At 49.8% G+C, this 22,348-nt stretch overlaps 1 protein-coding gene, 5 pseudogenes and 1 gene segment (V, D, J or C); 4 read left to right on the top strand and 3 right to left on the bottom strand.

Annotated features, from left to right (window-relative positions):
- Positions 1-18: 18 nt before the first annotated feature.
- LOC146757221 (feather keratin Cos1-1/Cos1-3/Cos2-1-like) lies at positions 19-5,480 on the bottom strand. The gene is made up of 2 exons (XM_085523734.1): positions 5,098-5,480; positions 19-743 (listed from the first exon to the last, which is right to left on the bottom strand). Exons 1-2 carry the CDS (start codon positions 5,296-5,298, stop codon positions 417-419), a joined length of 528 nt encoding a protein of 175 aa, XP_085379860.1. The 5' UTR covers positions 5,299-5,480; the 3' UTR covers positions 19-416.
- A 154-nt stretch (positions 5,481-5,634) lies between these two features.
- Positions 5,635-6,750, top strand: LOC146757220 (T cell receptor alpha variable 26-2-like). The segment is given in 1 exon segment: positions 5,635-6,750. A coding segment is annotated over 1 exon segment (624 nt).
- A 95-nt stretch (positions 6,751-6,845) lies between these two features.
- Positions 6,846-9,224, top strand: LOC146757219 (uncharacterized; annotated as a pseudogene). The gene is made up of 2 exons (XR_014937128.1): positions 6,846-7,629; positions 8,412-9,224. The product of XR_014937128.1 is annotated as an uncharacterized LOC146757219 (transcript).
- Positions 9,225-10,803: 1,579 nt separating this feature from the next.
- LOC146757218 (feather keratin Cos1-1/Cos1-3/Cos2-1 pseudogene) lies at positions 10,804-11,817 on the bottom strand (annotated as a pseudogene). Its single transcript, XR_014937119.1, has one exon. The product of XR_014937119.1 is annotated as a feather keratin Cos1-1/Cos1-3/Cos2-1 pseudogene (transcript).
- A 2,191-nt stretch (positions 11,818-14,008) lies between these two features.
- LOC146757217 (T cell receptor alpha variable 4 pseudogene) lies at positions 14,009-16,712 on the top strand (annotated as a pseudogene). The gene has a single exon (XR_014937118.1). The product of XR_014937118.1 is annotated as a T cell receptor alpha variable 4 pseudogene (transcript).
- A 469-nt stretch (positions 16,713-17,181) lies between these two features.
- Positions 17,182-17,903, bottom strand: LOC146757216 (feather beta keratin-like; annotated as a pseudogene).
- A 2,529-nt stretch (positions 17,904-20,432) lies between these two features.
- Positions 20,433-22,336, top strand: LOC146757215 (uncharacterized; annotated as a pseudogene). The gene is made up of 2 exons (XR_014937127.1): positions 20,433-20,666; positions 21,050-22,336. The product of XR_014937127.1 is annotated as an uncharacterized LOC146757215 (transcript).
- The last annotated feature ends 12 nt before the right edge of the window (positions 22,337-22,348 follow it).

Here is a 22,348-nt window from a genome sequence, read left to right as displayed (position 1 = left end):
AAAAATCAAAGGCCCAAATGAGATGCAGAAATCTTTAATGAATATATTTAGAGAAAAATGAGATCACACTGGGCAGGGACTTCAGAGTGCAGGATGCACCCATTCCCGTGTTTGACCTCTTGTAAGGCTAGTGACAGCCTTTTTGGAAGGGAAGGGATGGTTCTAAGGAGCTTCATAGGAGCAGAAGAGGAGGGAAGAATATATGAAAAAAGAAAATGGACTGAAAGGGTTAGGTAGAGGCAAAGAAAAAGAGACATGAGCCATGTTTTCAGAAAGCCCAGGATTGCACTTTCCTCTCAGCTTCTCCTAAGGTAGCTGAATCGGGTCAGGAATTCTGAAAGCAGTGGCATGAAGATTCCTTTTTGATACAGCACCATGTTCATGGTTCAGTTTCTCCAGCAGTACGGCCAGCAGCTTTAGCAGGGGTTGCATCTTCTGCCACAGTAACGGCTACCAAAGCCAGACAAGTCAAAGCCCCCAGAGGTGATGGGCACTCCCTCAGAGCTGAGGATGCTGCCAACAGCAGCAGAGGTGGATGATCCCACAACAGTGTTCTGTGGAAAGGAGCTGAGGATGGGTCCAGGCAGGGTCACCACCACGGGAGAGGGCTCAACGATGATGGTGGAGTTCTGGCACTGCCTGACACAGGGCTCATTGCAGCTGCTGGCCAGAGGGGTTGGGCCACAGGGCCGACATGGCACACACTGGGTGTAGCAGGACATGTCTTGAGACTGGCGGTACACCTAGGAGAGAGGGACAGAAAAAAGTAGAGCATGAGAGCATGCGAGAAACAGCCTGGGTAGCATCTCACAAAGGAGCTAGGGCAACTACTAAGGATGGAGGAGAAGGCTGAGAAAGAAAGTCACATTTCTGCATTATGCCAGGGTCCCACAAAGAGTTGTCTGGATGTGAGAGACTCTTTTTGAGTGCATCAATCTAAAGCCATGTAAGCTGTGTCCCAAGCATTCTCTGAGCAGACGTCATCTCCTCCATGGTCTCCCATAGCACAGAACTCAACTGTCTGATAACATTTTGTTGAGACAAGAGGAGGAAAGAAGGCTTCACACTTACCTAGTTCCTAGTGAGGAGAAGGCAAGAGAAGTGGATGGCAGAGTTGGGAACTGGGCTGCCTTTTATATTGGTCTTTCATTGCTGCAGGTCCAGAGGTATGGTTGATACAGACCATAATTTTATGACTAACTAACATTGAATGTAAGCTATCCCTTCTCATTATATGGGCTGGTTTTTTATTTCCTTCAGTGCTACCTTTTCATTTCCAGATTTATGATGAGCCCATTTTCTAAAGAAGGTTTCTTTGAAGTTCTGTGATTAAAGGCACAAACATTTATAGGGCAGAATTTCATGGGTGAGACCGATGTCTCAGCTCTAGTGGTGATCAGGTCTGGAGAAGGCAGGTGAAGTCAGCCTGATAAAGTGTAGTGGGGTTGTCATGGTTCTATGACTTTTGTTATCATTGTTCCACATCATAATGTCATCCAGTGCAGTGGGAGTTAAACTATTAATTCTGGAGTTCCATGGATCTTTGATAGTTCCATTACCTGTCTCAGAACAGAAAAATGAACTACAGCTCTCAAAAGACTAGACTGTTTCTTTTCCATTTTTTGTTCAGAAGATAAATCTGTCTCGGAATCACAGGACTGTTTGTACTTTTTGCATCGAAGAGGGGTTTGAAAAACCAAAAGTAGGTCAGACCAGACTCGTTGTAGGGCTAACTAAAAGAGATCTTTGGGGAAAATGGATTGTAAACAGAACGGATGTTAAAAGTGAGTAGAAGAGAGTCATGGTTGACACCGGACATGTTATCAGAGAAGCCAGAGTAGACACTTCCTCTCAAATGCAACCATCCAATTCATTGCTTCTCCTCTGAGTGCACCTTCTATCAAATCCACATCTCTCCATCTCTCCAGAGGATGGAAGTCCGCCTTCATGTCCTCACCTTATTCCCTGACAACAAAAATTACCTTTCTTCCTTTGCTACACAAGACTACAACAACAAAGGATCATGTGGAGGTGAAGATTGGGAAGCAGACAGTTGTAAGGACTAGGAAGAGACACTTGATCTCACTTTGAGAGAACCCTGTCAGTGCAGGCAGCTGAAAAAATCTATTGCTGAGGTTCCATCAAAATCCTATCTGACTGTCCCATAGAGGGAGAGCAGCCAGCAGAATGCCTGGAAGTCTCCTGTGTCCTGCGGGTCTTAAAGAATAGTAGAAAGGAAAGAGAAATGAGATAGTAGGAGACAAGTAAATGAGGCTGTAGCAATGTCTTCAGAGAGTATTTCCTGCCCTGTTTTTTGAAGAGAGCACTGGACACTCGATCTTTCTGACATGCATGGCCGGGATCTCAGTCCTCAGTTCAGCAAACCTTACAAATTCCTGGGGGACCAGGCATGGACTTTCATTTGAGGTTTAGCACAACAGGATTCCATCTGCTGCAATAGCACCTGGCAGTGCAGGAGAGTTCACTGTACCCAAAAGAGACGCAGACTCCATCACTGCTGAGGATGCTGCCAACAGCAGCAGATTTGGAGGATCTCACATTAGTGTTCTGCATGAAGGAGCTGTGGATGTGGGCAGACTGGACCACTATCACAGGAGGGGTCACAGTTATGACAGTGGAGTTAGGCACTGCATCATTTCAGCTTTTGACCAGCAGCATGAGTCCAGAAGTCCAGCATGGCAGGTACTGGGCATGCTGGGCACTAGTCATAGGGGTACATAGATCAGGGCTGAAGCTGTACGTGGGAGAGATGCTGAGGAGAAAGCAGAGCACAGGAACATAAGAGGAACAGTCCATGAAGCTCCAAGGAACACAACAATGAGCCATTTTAACTGGCAGGTAGAATCAAAATATCACAGAAATGTAGGGGTTGGAAGGGACACGTGAACATCATCTAGTCCAACTTCCATAGTAAAGCACGTTCCCTAGATCAGCCTGAACAGGATCTCATTCAGATGTGTTTTCAGTATCTCCCAAGGAGATTACAAACCTCTATGGGCAGCTTATTTCAGTGCTTTGCTCCTTCACGCTCATATGAAAGAAGATATTCCTTTGTGTGACTTTGTGCCTCTTACCACACTGAGCACTACTGAAAAAATCTTGGTCCCATCCTCTTGATACCTTTCCTTTCGATAACTATAAGTATTGATATAAACCTAGCTCAGACTCCACCAAGCTAAACAATGCCTGGTCTATCAGAATTTCATTTGTAGGAAGATGCTTATGGCTGCATAATAATTAACAAATGGATAAAAGATTGTCTTCACTTTATCCAGATGTGATGTGAAAATGCTGGCCAGATGCAACAAGTCATCTGCCACTCTTACTGAAAAATCCACATTAGACAAGCCCAACACAAACATACCAGAAAAGGAAGTGGGAGAAGGGCTTCAGACTCATGTGGTTACTAGGAAGAAAGAGGTGAGAGATGTTGATTGGAGGGTGAAGGAATCAAGCTGTCTTTAATGTAGACACTGCACTTCCCCAGGCCCAGGCATAGTCTTCATGGACATGAAAGTTTCTAATGTGCTTGTGATGAATGGAAAACAGACAATGTCAAGAGTTGTATGACTGCTTCCTTGAATACTGCTTGTTCATTTCTTGGATCATGCCACACCCATTCCATCATGGAGGCTTCTTCTGAGTACCAGCATAGAGAGGCCTTACTGTCTGTGGGACAGGACTGAGTCAGTGATGGCAGAGGACTCAACTCAAAGTGCTGCGGGGGATCCATCTTAGGCAAACTATGCAGTCTGGGATTACCCTGCATGCACATGTGCCATGACTTCCTCTTTTCCTCCATCCCAGCATACTCCAGTGATCCCATGTGTTTGGATTCCAAGGCAGGTGGGCTGGACTGCTGGGTTTCAGTTCTCTTCTTCATCGCACTGCATTGTGGTGAAATTGCATGACCTCCTTGGGCTCCTCTCACTGGGCCATCGCTGCACATCTGTAAATTGTGCTGGCAGCTCATCTGAAGCCCTATCCTGCTCAGAGCACTGCAGCCTTGCCCTGCCAGATTGGTCCCCAGTGTCTCCTCAGTCAGCTCCCCATGGCCTCAACCAATGCATCTCCAGCCATGTGTGTGCATTAGCTTGAGTGATGAGAGCACACGTACCCAGAGTGTGCTTGATCATTCTTTTCCCTGTGCTTTTGTGAGTGCATTGATGTAGCCTTTATTTTCAGAGGGCTGTTTGTCAGAGAAGGCTGAAAATGGTAGGGAAGGGAATACGTAGAGAGACCAGTAGGTGAAATATGATGAGACTGTGTCTGAGGGAAATAGCTTCAAGAAAAGAACAGTGAACCAGAAAATGTAGAGCCATGACAAAGGCGAGCAGGAGGTCAGTGACCAAATTGTTTTTTCTGGGCTTAAAGAGACCAACCAGGTGACACATGGTCCTGTGTGTCATTATCTTTCCCGTGCATCTCATAATCTTGATAGGAACAGCATCTCCTTTGTCAGTGTGGGAAGTGAAAGATACCTGAGGATTCCAGTCTATAACATCCTTAGCAAGTTCATCTTCATGGAGATCTGGTTTACCATTGTTCCCCAAACTGGAGAATTTCTTTATCATCAGGAGAAATGCTCTGCTTTTCATGGAAGGGACATACAGAGAACGGGATGAACACCTGGGGAGGGATAGAGTGGTGTGCGGAAGGGGCCCCTGAGATCTGCTTGAGCCACGTGTTTGATCCCCACAGATTGTTCTGTCCTCTTATGAATCATTTCTTAGCTCTGCACCATCTCACTCAGTCTTGTGCACACTGGATGGACAAATTACCAGTTACTGGGGAGAGTGGCATGAGTGGCTTGGTGCCAAATGGTGGAGTCAGACTGGGGCTGAAGATGTCCCCGCCATGTGCTGTGTGCTGCTACAAGAAGACGGGTTCACGATTCTAATGGAACAAGTGCAGGCCTTGAACCCCAACCAGATGTGGCAGGCACCTTTCCTATCCCCATAAACTTTGCTTTGGATCCCGCTGATCCTGTCAGGGAATCTGTAACCGTGACTCCAGGCTCCCTCTCAGACTCCTAAGCATTCAAATCCTGTTGCTCCGCATTCCCAGACGCCCTACCCGGTTCCGCAGCCGGCCTTTCTGGGACTCCTCGAGCAGCGACATCAGCACCACGGGCAGCAGCAGACTGCGGGACTCGGAGCTCGTGGAGCTCTCGCGGTGCCGCGTTCCCGGGCAGCAGCACAAGACCCGTTTCCGCTGCCGGGATTCCGGAGTTGCGGCAGCACCGGGTACAAGCGAGGCACCAGGGGTCGGCCGCATCGCTCTCCCCTCTCGCCTGCCCAGGTCGTGGGGGACTCTGTAGACGGGCGACTGGTTTCTTCTGCTCCGAAGAAGCTTTCACAGCAGTCCCTCAGCTCTCCTCTTACGCGTCCGCACCTGGGCTACGCTATGGGACACGCAGAGCCCGAACAGCACTTCCCGAGCAGTTACCGAGCACTCGCAGCCCGGGGCAACCCCGAGTGACAATGGAGCAGGGCGCCACCCCGGGGCGGAGCTGGCGGCGGCGGAGGGGAGGAGGCGCCGAGGGAGGAGCAGAGCCGGGGCTGGCGGAAGCAGCGCTGCGCGGGCTGCGGAACAACGGGATGAGGTTGTGGCGGGCAACAGGGCTGGCGGTTCTGGCCGTGGTGCTCCTGGGTGCGCTGAGCTGCCGCCGGCGGGGTCGCACTGCGGGGGCTACAGGGGGATGGGGCTGTGCTCTCATCTTGCCCTTCGGCTTCTCTCCGAGCTCGTGCAGCTCTCTCAGCCTGCATGAAATTTCAGCGGGAGAAAATGGATCTTCTGAGTTTGCTGCTGCTTTTCTTCTCAGCAGTGACTGTGAGCAGAGCCCAGGTGCAGCAGGAGCCGTCTGCAGAGACCAGCGAGGGCACCGGCATCAACATCACCTGCTCACACCCCGACATACAGATCAACGACAACATTCACTGGTACCGTCAGCTCCCGGACAGAGAGCCTGCATTCATTGTGAGCGTTTTTAAAGGCTCCAAGGAGGTTCCGGACCCTGAGGGGCGGGTGTCGCTGTCGGCAGACCGCCGCTCCAGCGCCCTGTGGCTCGCCCGGCCCCGGCTCGGGGACGCGGCGGTGTATTACTGCGCCGTAGGCACACGGGGAGAGGAGCCGGGACTGCGGCCGGACACGAACCGCTTTGGGCGTGGCGGGGCACCGTGGTTTCCTGGCCCGCAGGGGGCGATGCGTCACCTCCGGCTGGGGCCTCCCGAGCTTACAGTGCAGACCTGGAGAATGTCCCTCGCACTGCTCGGCATCCTCCGGAGTAAGGCATTCCAGCTGCACACCTTCATGAGCGCGGCATGTCGAGGTCACAAACACCGCACAAACACAGGTGGTCCCCACAGTGTCTCTGTTTTCAGACTATGAGATAGTGTGACAGGATTGAGGGCCTCTGGAGGTGAGGTGTATTTTCAGCAGAGGCCTCTGTAAGGTGTGTTGACTGTGAGGGCTACTGCCTCATGCTGGCTGTGGATCAAGTCCCTTCTCAGGTCAAAGGGAATTACAAGTAAAATGGAGTCTGATAAGCAAAGCACAGACTGACCCCAAACTGTAAGCAAAAAGGGAGACAAGGAAGGGAACCAGAACTCTTCAGACCATAATTCTTTGGCCATTAGGGAACTAAAGCTGTTAGATTTGAAGTGAGTGACATAAAACTTTGTGAGCAACAAGTTAGAAGATGAAAACAAATAATAAGGATGCACTGGAGCCATCTGTGTAATCTCTGACAAATTTTAAGGCAATGCATACATAATGGGTCAAAGTTGTGGGAAATGCGGCAGTGAGAAAATGACCAGGATGCACTTCAGAGGAGGGAGGACACAGATTTCCAGTCAGTACACCTGCTGGGATAAGACCTATGCCTGACCAGCACAGCACAGGTCTCTTCGTAAGTCCTGACTTACTTGTGTAACATTGAAATGTACTCTCTTTCTCATATGGGAGTGCACCAAGGTCAAGGACAGCAGATGTAGAGACTGGCTGCCAATGGCCAAAACCACATCCATAGCACATCAGGATTAAACTGTGAGGAAAATGGGACAGAGGTGGGTAAGGAAACACAAAGCCTGGGAGTGGAGGTTCAGCAGGCTGAGATCCCATGGTAATATCTGCGGGACCAGCACGAGTGTGGGGAAGTGTGTGAGAGGAGTGGGGGACTGCATGCATTTGTTGGCCAGTGATCAGCAGGCTGGCCTATCCTAAAAAATGGTTGAGAGCCACATGCTGGCTCCTGGCAGGGGCCTGTGTTAACACTGATGAGCTGTGTGACTATGGGAGTGCTTGTCAAGCCAGTGGGTGAAGGTGTGTGCTTCCACCTTGGAACTGCAGTCTTCATTTGCCAGAGAGCAGGAAGAGCACTTGGCTCCATGCTTAAGGCTTATAAGAGAAATGGTGGTGTTACCTGTGGGTGTTGCTAATGGCAGCGTGCACCCTGCCTGTGGAGTCAGCAGAGTCATTTCCGGCAGCTGTGACATCTTAGGCTGCGAGGTGGTTTTCTGCCTCCTTCTTACTCAGCAAACAGAAGGGTCGGTATCAGCATGCACCGCAGCTATCTCGTCCTCACTGCCTTCCTGGGACAACTGCTGGGTAAGTGCTGGCTTTTAATCAAGGCATCCATCTTCTCTTCAGGAAGTGCTCACCAGCCTCACCGGGTCTTTGTGGCAAACAGCTCCTGAGTAAAAATAAGCCTTGGGCAAACAATGGTAGACAAACATGGTTTTGAACCAGTCCTCTCAAGATTCTGCTGCTGTTGGAAATGATGAGGGGATACATAAGAGAGACTTCAGGACCTCTTCTGCTTTTCTCTGCTTTTTTTTCACACTATCTCTGCCTTTCTTTTCTGGCATATCTGCTGCAACCACCGGAGATTACAGCTATCTCTGCATGCCCACATTTCAGCTTTTCCTACAAATAGAAGCAAATCCTGTCAAAGTCACAAGAGTGACATTAAAAATCTCATCCCATCAGCATTAAGGGGATGCAGGCTGGTGCACATTGTCCATGGCTTCCGGTATTCTCCTGGATATCAGATCAGGCAGAGATGACATTTGTCACCCCCCAGCTCAGCTTAGAGTATACTGAGGGACATAAGAGTGCTCCAGGATGACAGGGATAAAGAAGCAGGATGTGTCTTTTCCCAGTAGCCCCATGGATCCTTCAACCTGCAGAGCCAGGACAGGCTGTTCCCTGTTGCCCTCAGCAGGGAAACAGCACAGCATCTGCTTTGGCCTACAACATCAGAGGTCTTGCAAAACCACCTTGCTATGTCTAGGCCTCAACAACTTTCTGCCTTCTCTCCCATTATTTTGTACCCAATCATTTTTGGCGTACTGGAGCCTTCCCTGTTCACCTTCACTTTCTTCTTCCAGATGCCATGGGGCAGACCATTGTCACCCAGCAAGAAGGACAAGTCACAGTGGAGGAGGGAAACATCTTCCAGACCTCCTGCACATACCAAACCTCCAGTATTTATGGCTTGTTTTGGTACCAGCAGAAGAAAGGCCAGGCCCACAACTGGTCACATATCACACAGCAGCAGGCCCCAAGCACAACGGCCATTTCTCCACATGGCTGAACACCACCAGGAAATACAGCCTCCTGCAGCTGTCAGAAGTCGAGCTCTCTGACAGCGCCTTGTACCTCTGTGCTGTGCAGGACACCCTGGTGCAGGGAGGTTCGTTGGCCGTGCAACAACCCCGGGGAGGGAGGGGCCGTGTCTGTGCAAGGTGGAGCTCTGGGGAAAGGGGCCTCAGTTCTCCCCTGGCAGCGCTGCTTCCCCTGTGCACACAGAGATCTGCAGGTCAACATCCTCTTCCAGAAGGCACTGATGTCTGTTTCTTGAGAGGAATGAAAAGTGATGGAAGAGGTCCTGACCTGGACATCCTCTTCCTTTACACTCCTGGGGCACAGGAGTTTTTCCGTGGGCTGTGCAGACAACACATGCTGCATTGTGATTTGTCTGCTGTGCACTGTAGGCTTTAAGCAGCAGGTCTGAAAGTCACCTGAGCTTTGCAGTCCCATGCAGACTGCTTCTTGGTTCATGGACATTTGCCCAATTTCCCAGCAGGGTGAACATCACCAGATGTGACCCTTCCTGGAGAAAGCAATGTTGCTGTTACACTGCTTCAGTAAGAGCTTCTTTCCCTAAGCTCTATGTGGAAATCTCAGAGTTGGGAGGGGCACAGGAGATGAGGCATGTTTTTCCAGTAGTAATTCTTCCACATGAATGCTTTCCACATGATGAAAGAGTCCCATAAGTCCTCACCTTACCATATGCAGTCCAGGGCTGCCATTCATTACTAGCAACTTGTGTCTTCCATGTGTTGCCAAAAAACTTTGCCTATCACCCATGGTTCACATCTGATTGGACAGCTTTCTGTTGGTCCCATATAGTGAGAGTGAGCACAATATAATCTGGGTTGGCTATGGGGAATTACGCACTGTGAAGGGAATACAAGGAAAAGAGAGAAAAGTGTAGCAGATAAGGACCTTAGTATTCTGCACGACATGCACTTTCTGCCATAGTCGTGTCTGGAAATAGAGTAGAGATCAAATAACACAGAGGTGATGGAGACTCCGTCACTGTTGAGGATGCTGTCAATCACAGCAGATGTGGAGGATCCCACAATGATGTTTGGCAGATAAGAGATGAGGGTGAGGCCAAGCAGGGCCACTGTCATAGGAAGGGATTTAATGATGACAGTATATACTTGCAGCTGTTGGCTGGTGAGTTTGTACAGTAAGATGGACATGGCAGGACATGGACATTGCAGGACGTGTCTCAGAGAGGTGAGAGGGTTTCTTGTCTTCATCCAGACTAGACCCTTCTTTTGTTAATACATTGGTCCTGCACTGCCCTTAGCCTGGGGTGAGCATCCATAGGAGTGACCATTTTCTGTAGTGTTTGTAATGAATGGAAGACATCCCAGCTAATCATACAGGCTGTGTGGCTGTTTCCACGTACACTGCCCTTTCATTTTCCGGATTTTATCACACCCATCTGTTTGTCACAGAAGTTTTATCTGAGTGTTAGGATTGAGAGGTCACATGACTTCTAGGCCGGGTATGAGACAGAAGAGAAAAAGTCAGGAACAAGGAAAACAGTATACTAGAGAGACTACAATTAGTAAGTCACTTCCAGGAAGGGTCATGAAGAATGTCTGAATGAATGCCTGGAGGAGAATGGAAGGTGTACTTCCCACACTCAGATGTACTACTCCCACAGTCAGGGAAGGTGTACTCTCAGTGACGAGCTAGTCCAAGTCATGTGAATGTACAATAGAGACATAGGCCAATACCCATGAAAACACTGCCTTCCAAGTTCTGGATGGTTTTGTGGGAACACCAGCACTGCCCCTCCCAAACACAGAGCAACAGATTTCCCCAGAGTCTGTGGGACTTCTGCCTTCTCTGGACCTTCCCCGTGCACAAAGGTCCTCTCATGAAGATGTCATCTGTCAGGATTTCCATTCATTTGACATGCTCAAGGGTCAAGGAGATCTGTGTAAGGAGAAACACCAGAAGTCAGTGAGTGACTGATGGTAATTGTTTGTGGAGTAACATCTAGCAATGTCTTCCTCTCCTTCAAGAGAGTGTGCTTGAAAAATGAATGTCTGCAGTGTGCCATGACCTCCAATAACCTGAGGAGTGATGGAGTCTTCCAAGCTTGCTATCACCAAAGGCATCACTTTCTCCCTTGGCCATCTCTGCAGATGTGGAGGGAAAAAGTCCACACCAACACAGAAGGAAACACTGAGGGATGCAGAAATTGTTTAATGAGTCTAAGGACAGAAATATTGTCACTCCAAGAAGAGGCCCTGTGGGCAGTGAACAGCAGGAGCAGACAAGAATCCGACCCCATTTCATACGTCCGCATTGCCAATGAGCTGTATCTCCCAGCCCAGAGTTTTGGGAGATGAGCAGGTCACTCAGGGCTCATTTTAGGGGGTAACAACAGAGGTCTCTAAAAGTAAAAGGACAGCAATGATATTAGATAGAAAGAGTGAGTAAGAACAAGTATCAGTAGACTTTCTCCATGTTGACAGAGAGCCAAAATGCTGCCACCACATGTCTGACTTGCAGAGCAAAAACAGCAACACATTTCTTTCTCTGTCCATTGCCATGTTCAGAATTCCTGGGGGTCCTTGCCTGCACCACCTTTAGCAGGGATTGCACCTTCTGCCACAGTAGCGGTTGGAAATGCAGGAGAGGTCAAGGCCCCCAGAGGTGATGGGCACACCCTCAGAGCTGAGGATGCTGCCAACAGCAGCAGAGGTGGAGGATCCCACGGCGGTGTTCTGTGGGAAGGAGCTGAGGATGGGTCCAGGCAGGGTCACCACCACGGGAGAGGGCTGGATGACAATGGTGGAGTTCTGGCACTGCCTGACACAGGGCTCATTGCAGCTGCTGGCCAGAGGAGTCGGGCCACAGGGCCTGCATGGCTGGCACTGGTTGCAGCAGGACATGTCTCAGGGATGGAGGTACACCTGGCAGAGGGGGCAGGGCGAAAACAGAACATGAGGACACATGAGGAGCAGCCTATCATCACGCTATGAAGGAATCAAAGTGCCTGCAGTGCTGGGATATGAAGACAGTTCAGGAATGTGCAAGGGATTCTTGGTCTCATCCTGACACAGCCCAGTAAAAGCCTCTGGGATTTATACAAGCACTGCCTAGACCCTAGGCCACAAGTTACCTCCTTACAGGCCCACCATCCTCCCCAGACAAACATTCTCCCTAATTCCCTCTCTCATGATAAGTGGAGCCAGGCATGGAACAGAGCTTATAGCATCTGAAAGTTCCGTTGAGCTCAGAGCTCTGTTTGGAGAATAAAGAGAACAAGAAGGGTTTTCACACTCACCTGGTTCCCAAGAGGAAGATGTTGAGAGAAGTGGATGAGGCATCAATGAGCTGGGCTGTCTTTTATAATGGACCCATGCTGCCCCATTTTCCAGAGGCACAACTTGAAGTAGTGATTATTTTCTGACAAGTTCCTCTTGAATGCAAAACAACTCAGCTAATGATATGACCTATGTATTGGTTTCCTGAACTTTTCACATCCCAACTTATGTCATTCCATTGCTCATGGAAGGCATCTTTTGAGTGGCAGGAAGAAAAACCCAAGCATTTCCAGGCAACAGTGTGGGTAGAACATTCCGTTCACATACTGGAAGAATCCAGCAAAGGAAAATGATATCAGTGCAGAGTAATTAGAAGGGTATTGGTGTGAAACAACAGAGCCTGTGTGCTGGAGTTATGCAAATGCCTGTGGGCAAAGAGGTTTCCATGATTCCACACGTGTGCATGAGCAGGTGAGTTGTTTTGTGACTTGTGTGGCCCACTTAGCAACAAGTGTTCTTGTCACATCAGGGGCAATTCAGGATCCCAATAGATTCTGCTAATCTGTCTTCTTGCTAGCAAAGCTAATGCAGAGAAGAGGACCTGGAAGGCATCTTCAGGATCAACTCCCTGATCTCATTAGTGTTAACAACAAGGAAAAGCATATTCATGAAAGCATTATAAAAATGTCAGTCGACACTGACAGGCATGGGGCATCATCCACATATTTAGGAAGCCTGTTCCATTGTTTGACCACCTTCACATTAAACTATTTTTATCCTAGTGATACCAGTTGTATCAATAGTGTTAAGCTTGCTAATGCTCGTTGATAAATACCCTGGATTTTTCTGAGAAAACAGGAAGAATCTGTGCCCTTGTACTAACCAGATAACAGTGATATACTGAACTGCTTGTATCAAGTAGGCAAGGGAAGTTCTGCTTTGAATCAGCTCATTTTGTGTAAGCAAGGATTGTGTAACCAAGGCTAACTGAGCATTGGTGAAGACAAGGTTCAAGCAGTGAGGACAGGGAGGAAGAGTACTGACTTCATCCAGAGGGCTGTGGGACCACCACCACAAAAAGTCTGAACATGTGCGATGAGGCAGAACCATACGTTAATGATTTTATGGGGAGGTATAGAACATCTATATACTGTTACAGGAAAATGTTTGCATATGTTACAGAAGTAATGAAGATATGCTGAGGATATCTTGTGCAAAATGCACCTGATAGGTGGAGCTTATCCCCCATGCATCCAGCACAGAAAATAGATAAGGCCTGGCTTCTAGCCCTCCAATTTGAATCTCTGAGAGTTTCATGATCAACTGATCTGCAGCATCACTACTGTCTGGCCTGAACATCTCCTCTTACTGTTTTGTGACATTCCCTCACATGTCCTGTCACCAGATAACCAGCACCACCCTTTCTGCTTTCCGTCTTCTGGAAGTTGTAGATAGCAATGATGTCCCTAATCTTTTTGTTCTCTAAACTGCAGAACCCACGTGTCCTCAGGCTCTCCTCACAGGACATGCCTACCAGCCCCACTATCACCTCTGGCTCCTTTAAAGCACCTTGAACGCCCTTCGTTGTGCAGTGCAGAACAGTCGAATACATTCCAGGTATTTGACAAGACATGACAAGGTTAGCTAATGTAGGGAAATAAATATTTATTGACCAATTGGGTGTTGAATGTGTAATGCATTCTGAAGTTCATTTGGACCTCTTGGCTGCCAAGGCAAGGCAGGTGGACTCCGTTGCAAACAGGCCATAGAGAGGCAGTCAGGATGTTTGAGGCTGGATGATGGTGGTATCCTGAAGCAGGGAAGAGGCTCTATGTGTAGTCACAGACATGCAGCTTCCAAAGAGGATGCAGGGATGCAGTCAGGAAGACCACAGCTCCTCCTGAGATGAAAACTTGCCAGGGAAGAATAGTGAGCAAAGTGTCCACCATGTCAGCAAAAAGATAGCTAAGGAGATTGTATGTCCACTGGACCTTGAGACAGAGTAAATAATGAGAAGTGAATGTCTGACATAATGAATGCTTCTATTTCCTACATTTTCATAATTAGTCATGAAAGTTGGACATACTTGTGTCCTGGAGCTGACGAGCAATCCATCCAAGGGTGTCTGATTGGCTAATGTCATTGTGATGCAGCTCTGTCATCTCTCTGGGGTCATGTCAGTTGAAGTCATAGCTCGACTGAGGAAGGGAACAGAAGGAACTACTGGTCAACTCCATTCAAAACTTCTTCAGCGATCTGTTTTATAGCAGATGTCTTTAGATGTCATTGCTGGACATCCAAATGACAGCGAGGTGGTTCCCAGCAGCCGCGGGGCGGAACTAGGGGCGGCGACCTGGAGGAGGCGCCGAGGGCGGAGCAGAGAGCCAGGGCAGGCGGCGGTATCGCGGCGCGGGCAGCAGAGTAGCGGGCTGTGGCAGTGCCAAGCGCGGCTGGCGGGGTGCTCCTGGGTGCTCGTGGCTGCCGCCGGCGGGGCCGGACTTTGTGTCTGCGAGGGCCGGGGCCTCGGCCGCGAACGCCTCTGAATCTTTGGCTTGTTTCCCAGCTCGTGCACCTCTGTCCTGTGATATGAAATTTCAGAGGGAGAAAATGGATTTTCTGAGTTTGCTGCTTCTTTTCTTCTTGGCAGTGACTGTGAGCAGAGCCCAGGTGCAGCAGGAGCCTTTGGTAGAGACCAGCGAGGACACCGGCATCAACATCACCTGCTCACACCCCAGCATACAGTCCAACGAAAACATCCACTGGTACCGTCAGCTCCCGGACCGAGGTCCTGTCTTCATTGTGAGCGTTTTTAAAGGCTCCAAGGAGGTGCCGGACCCGGTGGGGCGGTTGTTGGTGTCTGCAGACCGCCGCTCCAGCGCCCTGTGGCTCGCCGTGCCCCTGCTCGGGGACGCGGCGGTGTATTACTGCGCCGTAGGCACACGGGAAGAGGAGCCGGGGCTGCGGCCGGACACGAACCGCTTTGGTCGTCCCGGGAGTACAGTGCCGTCGGGACCCGCAGGGGGCGCTGCCTGCAGGGCCAACAAACTCCATTCTGACCCTGTGTTCTCGAGAGAAAAGTAGTACACCCATTGCAGCGATTGACTGAATGTGAGTCACACACATCTATGTCTGAGGTGAGCAAGAAGGCATAAATGACAATTCTGTTACACACCACGAAGCTAAGCTTTGGGCTTAGCTGTGAGCAGAAATATTGCAAGGCAAAGGCCAATAGTTCCTTCTTCTACCCCTGTCAGAGAGACCTTCTGCTTCATGGTACAGTGCCCAAGAGAGCAACCTCTGCAGTCTGCAATGTGTCACAACCTCCCATTCTTCTGGCAAAGGAGAAGGGTCTCCATAAACATTCATCTCGTAGCCACCAGGAGCAAAGCCGATTCTCCTGGGCAGTTATGGAGGCCATTCAAGGTGGAAAGAATAATCAAAATCTCAAAGAAGATGCAGAAATCTTTAGTGAATGTTTATAGAGGAAAAAAATGTCACACTGAACAGAGGCTCCATGGTGCAGGTTTCAGCCAATTGCAATTCTGAGCTCACACAAGGCTTGTGCCGACGTTTTTGAAAGGAACCAGTTGGTTCTGAGGAGGCTCATAAACAATAGGAGATGAAGGGTGGAAAAAGAACGTCTTCCATCTGCTCCTACTTCCCCTGTGTGGCATGTGTGACAGCAAGAGGAGCCCTGTTTCTATGACCCAGCAAAGTGGCCTCTTTTCATGGCCTTTGACACCACAGTTTCTGTTCTGTAACAGGAGGTGAGGTTGTGTTCTCACTTAACTCAAGTTTTGGAGATAGCTGTGGGCAGAAACATAGCTAGGAAAAGGCCAGTAGTCTCTTGTTCTGCCACAGGTCTCTAGTGGCATCATTATCTTCTTCAGGTGAAAGCGACAGTGCCAAGACAACAGCCTCTACAGTCTGTCACAACCTCCTGTTCTTCTGGGGATGGAGAAGGGTGAATATAATACTCATCTAATACACATGAAGAGCCAAGCCATACTCCATGACAATTCTGGAGGCAGTTTAATGTGAAAATAACATCAAAAGCTCAAATGAGATGCAGAAATATTTAATGAATTTTTAACAGATGAAATGAATTTTTACAGAGCTTCATAGCACACTGGCCAGAGGGGTCGAGCCGCTGGGCCGGCATGGCACACACTGGGTATAACAGGACATGTCTTGGAGCTGGCGGTACACCTAGGAGAGAGAGATAGAAAAAAGTAGAGCATGAGGGCATGTGAGGAACAGCCTGGGTAGCATCTCACAAAGGAGCCAGGGCAACTACTAAGGATGGAGGAGAAGGCTGAGAAAGAAAGTCACATCTCTGCATTATGCCAGGGTCCCACAAAGAGTTGTCTGGATGTGAGAGACTCTTTTTGAGTGCATCAATCTTGTTGGGCATGAATAGCTATCCTGGGCCTTCCTGAACCCATTGGAGTGTTGATTTCAGAGGGACTGGGTGCTCCATTGTGTGGCCTTCTGTAGCTGTTAGCAATGCTGCCCTGTGGAAGCCCTTGAACTCATGTGGCAAAAGTATGGCACAGGCAGGAGGTCTGCAGAAGGCTGTTAGGAGCACACAGAAAAGCTGCCCAGGTGCATCAGGAGTCATTGGCAGAGACTAGCCAGGGCACTGGCATCAACAGCACCTGCTCACACACCAACATACTGGCCTATTACATCCAGTGGTACAGTCAGTTCCCAGGCCAAGGCCCCACATTCCTCATCAGTGCTTTTAAAGGCTCCAAGGAGATTCCAGATAAGGCGGAATCTTCAGCGTTGGAAGACTGCTGCTCCAACACCCTGTGGCTCACCCGGCCCCCGTACACGGACGCTGCTGTGTATTATTACACATTGGTAGCACAGGGAGAGGAGCCAAGGCTGTGGCCGGTCATGAACTGCTTTGGAAGTGGTAGGGGCAAAGTGCTGTCCAGGCCTGCAGGGGACGCTGCCTGCAGGGCCACCAAACCATGCTGACCAGGGTGCAATGCCTTGAGTTCCCAAGAGAAATGAGCACCACACACGCGGCAGTGATTCATTAAGGCCAATATGAGTCATGCACAACTATGCTCACCTAGGTGATCAAGATGGCATAAATGACAATACAAGCTCTGTTGTACACCACTAAGATGTCCTAACAATTCTACTACATCTGCTATCCTCTCTTTCCTCCCTGGTGCCACACTGATGATAGCAGGAGGAACCCAGTTTCTATGAGACAGCAGAGTGGCTTGTACCCATGGCCTCCCACACAGTGGTTGGAAGAAAAATCAAAAGCTCAAATGAGATGCAGAAATCTTTAATGAATATATTTAGAGGAAAATGAGATCACACTGGGCAGGGACTTCACAGTGCAGGATTCACTCATTCCCATGATTAAGCTCTTGCAAGGCTAATGCATGCCTTTTAGGGAGGGAAGGGATGGTCCTTAGGAGCCGCATAGGAGCAGAAGAGGAAGGTAAAAAAAATATATGGAAAAGAAAACGGAGTTAAAGGGTTAGGTACAGGCAAAATGAGACATGAGCCATGTTTTCAGAAAGCCCAGCACTGCCCTTTCCTGCCTGCAGTTCCCTAGGTAGCTGAGATTGTTCTGGTATTCTGAAAGCAGTGGCTTGAAGATTCCTTCTTGATCAAGCACCGTGTTTGTGGTTTATGGGCAAATTTCTCCAGGATCATGGCCAGTGGCTTTATCAGGGCAGGCACCTTCTGCCACAGTAGCGGCTGCCAAAGCCAGACAAGTCAAAGCCACCTGAGGTGATGGGAACACCCTCAGAGCTGAGAATGCTGCCAACAGCAGCAGAGGTGGAGGATCCCACAACGGTGTTCTGTGGGAAGGAGCTGAGGATGGGTCCAGGCAGGGTCACCACCACAGGAGAGGGCTCGACAACAACATTGGAACTCTGGCACTGCCTGACACAGGGCTCATTGCAGCTGCTGGCCAGAGGGGTTGGGCCACAGGGCCGGCATGGCTGACGCAGGGTGTAGCAGGACATGTCTCAGGGCTGGAGGTACACCTAGGGGAAAGGAAGAGAAGTAAGTAGAGCATGAGGGCACGTGAGGAACAGCCTGGGTAGTCTCCCACAAAGGAGCCAAGGCAACTACTAAGGATGGAGTTAAAGGCTGAGAAAGTCAGACGGCTTCATTATGTCAAGTCCTGATAATGGACTGTCCAACCTATACAGTGTCCCAAGCATTCTCCAAGCAGACGTCATCTCCTCCATGGTCTCCCATAGCACAGAACTCAACTGTCTGATAACATTTTGTTGAGACAAGAGGAGGAGAGAAGGCTTCACACTTACCTAGTTCCTAGTGAGGAGAAGGCAAGAGAAGTGGATGGCAGAGTTGGGAACTGGGCTGCCTTTTATATTGGTCCTTCATTGCTGCAGGTCCAGAGGTATGGTTGATACAGACCATAAATTTCTGAATAACTAACTTTGAATGTAAGATATCCCTTCTCATTATATGGGCTGGTTTTTTATTTCCTTCAGTGCTACCTTTTCATTTCCAGATTTATGATGTGCTCATTCTCTAATGAAGGTTTCTTTGAAGTGCCGTCCACAAACAAGACCCTGCACTGCCCCAGGCCCGGGCATTGCCTACATGGAAGTGACAATTTTCTAAGGAGCTCATGATGAATGGAAAAGAGCCAATGGCATGAGCTGTGTGGCTCCTTCCCTTAACGCTGCTTGTTCATTTCCTGGATTATGCCACACCCATTCCCTCATGGAGGTTTCTTCTGAGTGCTCAGATTGAGAGACCTCAGTGTTTGTGGATCAGGACCGAATCAGTGATAGCAGAGGACTCATGGATCCAGCTCAGTCAAGTGATGCTGTCTGGGGCTACCCTGCATATGCATTTGACGTGTATTCCTCTTTTTCTCCATCCCATCTTGTTCCAGTGGGTTTATGTGATTGGATGCTGTGGCACGTGAGCTGGATTGCTGGGATTCAATTCTCTTTCTCATCATGTTTTCCTCTGGATAAATTGCATTACCTCTTTGGACCCCTCTCACTGAGTCATCCCTGCACATCTGCAAATTGTGCTGGCAGCTCATCTGGAGCACTGTTGTGCTCAGAGCACTGCAGCTTTGCCCTGCCAGAAAGGTTCCCAGATTTCTTGAAAGAGATGAGAAACAAGCTGTTACAAATGATACCGGAATCAAGAGCATTGCAGTTTAGCCAAGAAGTGTAGAGGGGAAAGGAGGTCACTTCAGGCTGGCTTTGAGGCATTCTTACAGAGATCACTGAGAAAAAAGATAGCAATAATATTTTCCGAGAAGCTCCACTTCAGTTCAAAACATTTCATTTCTGGCTTTATGCTATGTTCAGTCCTTGCTGAAGGCAACTTAGGAGTGGCTAGAAGGGAGACTCAAGTATTTCTGGTCAATACAAATCCATTTGGACCAAAGACTCAGCTCTTGTGCTGGAAGAGTCCTGCAAAGGAAAATGGTGTCATGCTGAACTCCACTACTTGGAGGCATTCTGGCAAGTGGCACAGCTCCTGGGTGTGACGTTATTCCACCTCAAACTGCTCCCAGGACAATCCTGCTGGCCTCTTTTGCCTCTTTCTTTTCTGCCCCAGAGATCAGAGTATTATGAAGGCTAAAAAAAGTTCTAACAGAGACATGAACAGGCAAATCCAGTTGGCATCAGAGCTGTGAAAGAGGCCTGCTCTGTCCTGTTTCTGTAGTGCAGAGTAGTGTAGGATCCTTTCCCGCAGCAGTCAGTGCGTTTGTGCAGAGGGCAAATAATGTCTGGGCAACATCAGTGCATCCTGTACAGCGCTCAGGAGACAGTGAAAATATCAAGGATGGTGAATGTTATATGCCTAGATTTTGGCATGACCAAATTCACTGCCTGTTATATAGTCCCCTCACAATCAAATAGGTGAGGGGTTAATGCATAATAATGTAGGTGGAAAACTAGATGATCTGCTGGGCTCTAACTGTTGCGACTGCTACTCAGAGTACAGCTGGGGACAGGAATCTATAAAGGGGTTTCTGAGGGATGAGCGCTGGACCAGTAGTCTTTGATTTCCATTAATTCTCTACATGACTGGAAGAAAAGCCTTATAAGCATATATACACGCACATACATATATATAGTATATATAGGAGTGTCCCCGTCTCACTATCGGAACAGAGGTCAAAAAGCACAAGTCAAAGCCTGTTGCTGCACGTTCCCAGTCGCCTGTCCCGGTGACGCTGCCGGCCTTTCTGGGGCTCCTCGAGCAGCGACATCAGCACCACGGGCAGCAGCAGCTGCGGAACCCGGAGCTCCGGGAGCTCTCGGGGTGCCGCGTTCCCGGGCACAGGGAACACGACCGGTACACGACTCATTCCCGCAGCGTCGGGCACAGACGGGCAACAAAGGCTCAGAAGCGTCCCGCTCCCCGAGCCGTCCCATGCCTCTGTATGTGCTCTCCGCTGCCCTTCTATCTGGGGAAGCTGTAGGCGGGCAGCTGCTTTCTCCTGTACCAAGGGGCTTTCGCAGCTTTTTCTCATCTCTCCGCCTACACCGCAGTGCCCGGCCTACGCTGCAGCACATGCAGAGCCCAAACCCCGCTACTCGCACCCAGGATCCCAACACTCGCAGCTCGGTGCAACCGGGAGTGACGCCGGCGCAGGGCGCAGCCCCAGGGCGGAGCTGGCGGCGGCGGAGGGGAAGAAGCGCCGAGTGCCGAGCTGAGCAGGGACTGGCAGTGCAGCGCGGAGCGGGCGGCGGAGCGGCGGGATGCTGCAGTGCCGAGCCGCGGTGCTGGCCGCAGTGCTCCTGGGTGCGCGGGGCTGCTGGGGTTTCTTTCCGACATGTTGACCCTTTCTTTCCTGCCGGCTGCATTCAGACCGGCTGTTACCGGAGAGCTCAGGCTACCGTTGCCACCTGTCTGCCCTTTCTCCCTGCGCTCCTTAAAAAATCCCTCCCCCCGCTGCTGCTTCCCGCAACAACTTTTGCTCTCACCTCTTGCTCTTTCTGGTTTGGAACCTCCGTAAAAATATCCCAGCTTATTTATTTATTTATTTATTTTCTGAGAACAATTTAGTGAGATTTTCCATCTACTCAGAAAATGTTCATCTCTGTGAACTTTTTATTTTCTCCTCTGCATAACATTTCTTTCCTTGCGAAGTGATTTCCTGAGCTTCCTGTTTATTTTCTTCTCAGCATTGGCTGCGTGCAGAGCCCAGGTGCAGCAGGAGCCTTCGGTAGAGACCAGAGAGGGCACCGGCATCAACATCACCTGCTCACACCCCACCGTACAAGCCGTCCACTGGTATCGACAGCTCCCGGGCCGAGGCCCCGCAATCCTCGTCAGCGCTGTTACAGGCTCCAAGGAAGTTCCGGACCCGATGGGGCGGCTGTCGGTGTCGGCAGACCGCCGCGCCAACGCCCTGTGGCTCGCCTGGCCCCGGCTCGGGGACGCGGCGGTGTATTACTGCGCCGTGGACCCACGGGAAGCTAAGCTGGGGCTGCGGCCGGGCACGAACCGCACTAGGCGTGGCGGGGGCACAGTGCCGTCCGTGCCCGCAGGGGGCGATGCAGCACCTCCGGCTGGAGCCTCCCGAGCTGACATTGCTGACATGGAACATGTCCCTCGCACTGCTCGGCATCCTCCGGAGTAAGGCCTTCGAGCTGCACACCTTCATGAATACGACATGTCGAGGTCACAGACACATTCAGGCGGTCCCACAGTGGCTATTCTTTAAAACCACCAGATGGTGCGACAGGATTCAGGGCCTCTGCAGGTGAGGTGTAGATTCAGTAGAGGCCACTGTAAGGTGTGTTGGTTGTGAGGTCTACTGGTTCATGCTGGCTGTGGATCAAGTCCCTTCTCAGTTCCAAGGGAAGTACAATTAAAAGGGACAGTGATAATGCATAGAGTAACCCCAAAATGTAAGCATATGGGAGACAAGTACTCCTCAGCACCTAATGGGTGCCATTAGGGAACCACTGCTGTTAGATAAGAAGTGAGTGACTGAGATTTTTGAGTGACAAGTGACAAGATGAAAAGAAAGATGGGGAATGCTCTTGAGGGACTTGTGGGGCTATTGACACATTTTAAGGAATGTTTAGGGAAAGGCCAAAGGTGTCACAAAATGGGCTGTAGGGAGGAAAAACAGGATGCATTGCAGAGGAAGGAGGACAAAAATTTCCAATCATCACTCCTTCAGGGATAAGCCCTGTGCATGTCCTCCACAGCACATTCTGTCTTCTTAATTCCTGATTTGTCTGTGCAGTGTTGAAACTGTGCTCTATTTCTCATGTGGGAGTGCAACAAGGTCTAGGCCAGTAGATGCACAGACTGCTGTGCAGTAGAGATCTGGCTGCCAGAGACCAAAACCACATTCGAAGCACATCAGGAGTAAACCAGTGACTGGGAGGAAAGAGTATTAAAGTCTGAGACTGAAGTGGGTAATGAATCACAAAGCCTGGGAGTGGAGGTCTGGCAGGCTGAGGTCCCAT

Source organism: Coturnix japonica, chromosome 24, assembly GCF_054131305.1.
Source record: "Coturnix japonica strain WE chromosome 24, WE-NBRP24, whole genome shotgun sequence".
Taxonomy (NCBI): Eukaryota; Metazoa; Chordata; class Aves; order Galliformes; family Phasianidae; genus Coturnix; species Coturnix japonica.
The sequence above is the reverse complement of the archived record's forward strand: the minus strand, read 5'-3'. Positions and strand labels throughout refer to the sequence as shown.

Bases quoted from the DNA above. Each gene is read 5' to 3' on its own strand.
- LOC146757221 (XM_085523734.1), bottom strand. From the start codon at position 5,298: ATGCGGCCGACCCCTGGTGCCTCGCTTGTACCCGGTGCTGCCGCAACT. The intron at 744-5,097 runs GTAGGGCGTCTG...CCTCTCTCCTAG, and splicing joins AAGGCCGGCTGCGGAACCGG to GTGTACCGCCAGTCTCAAGA.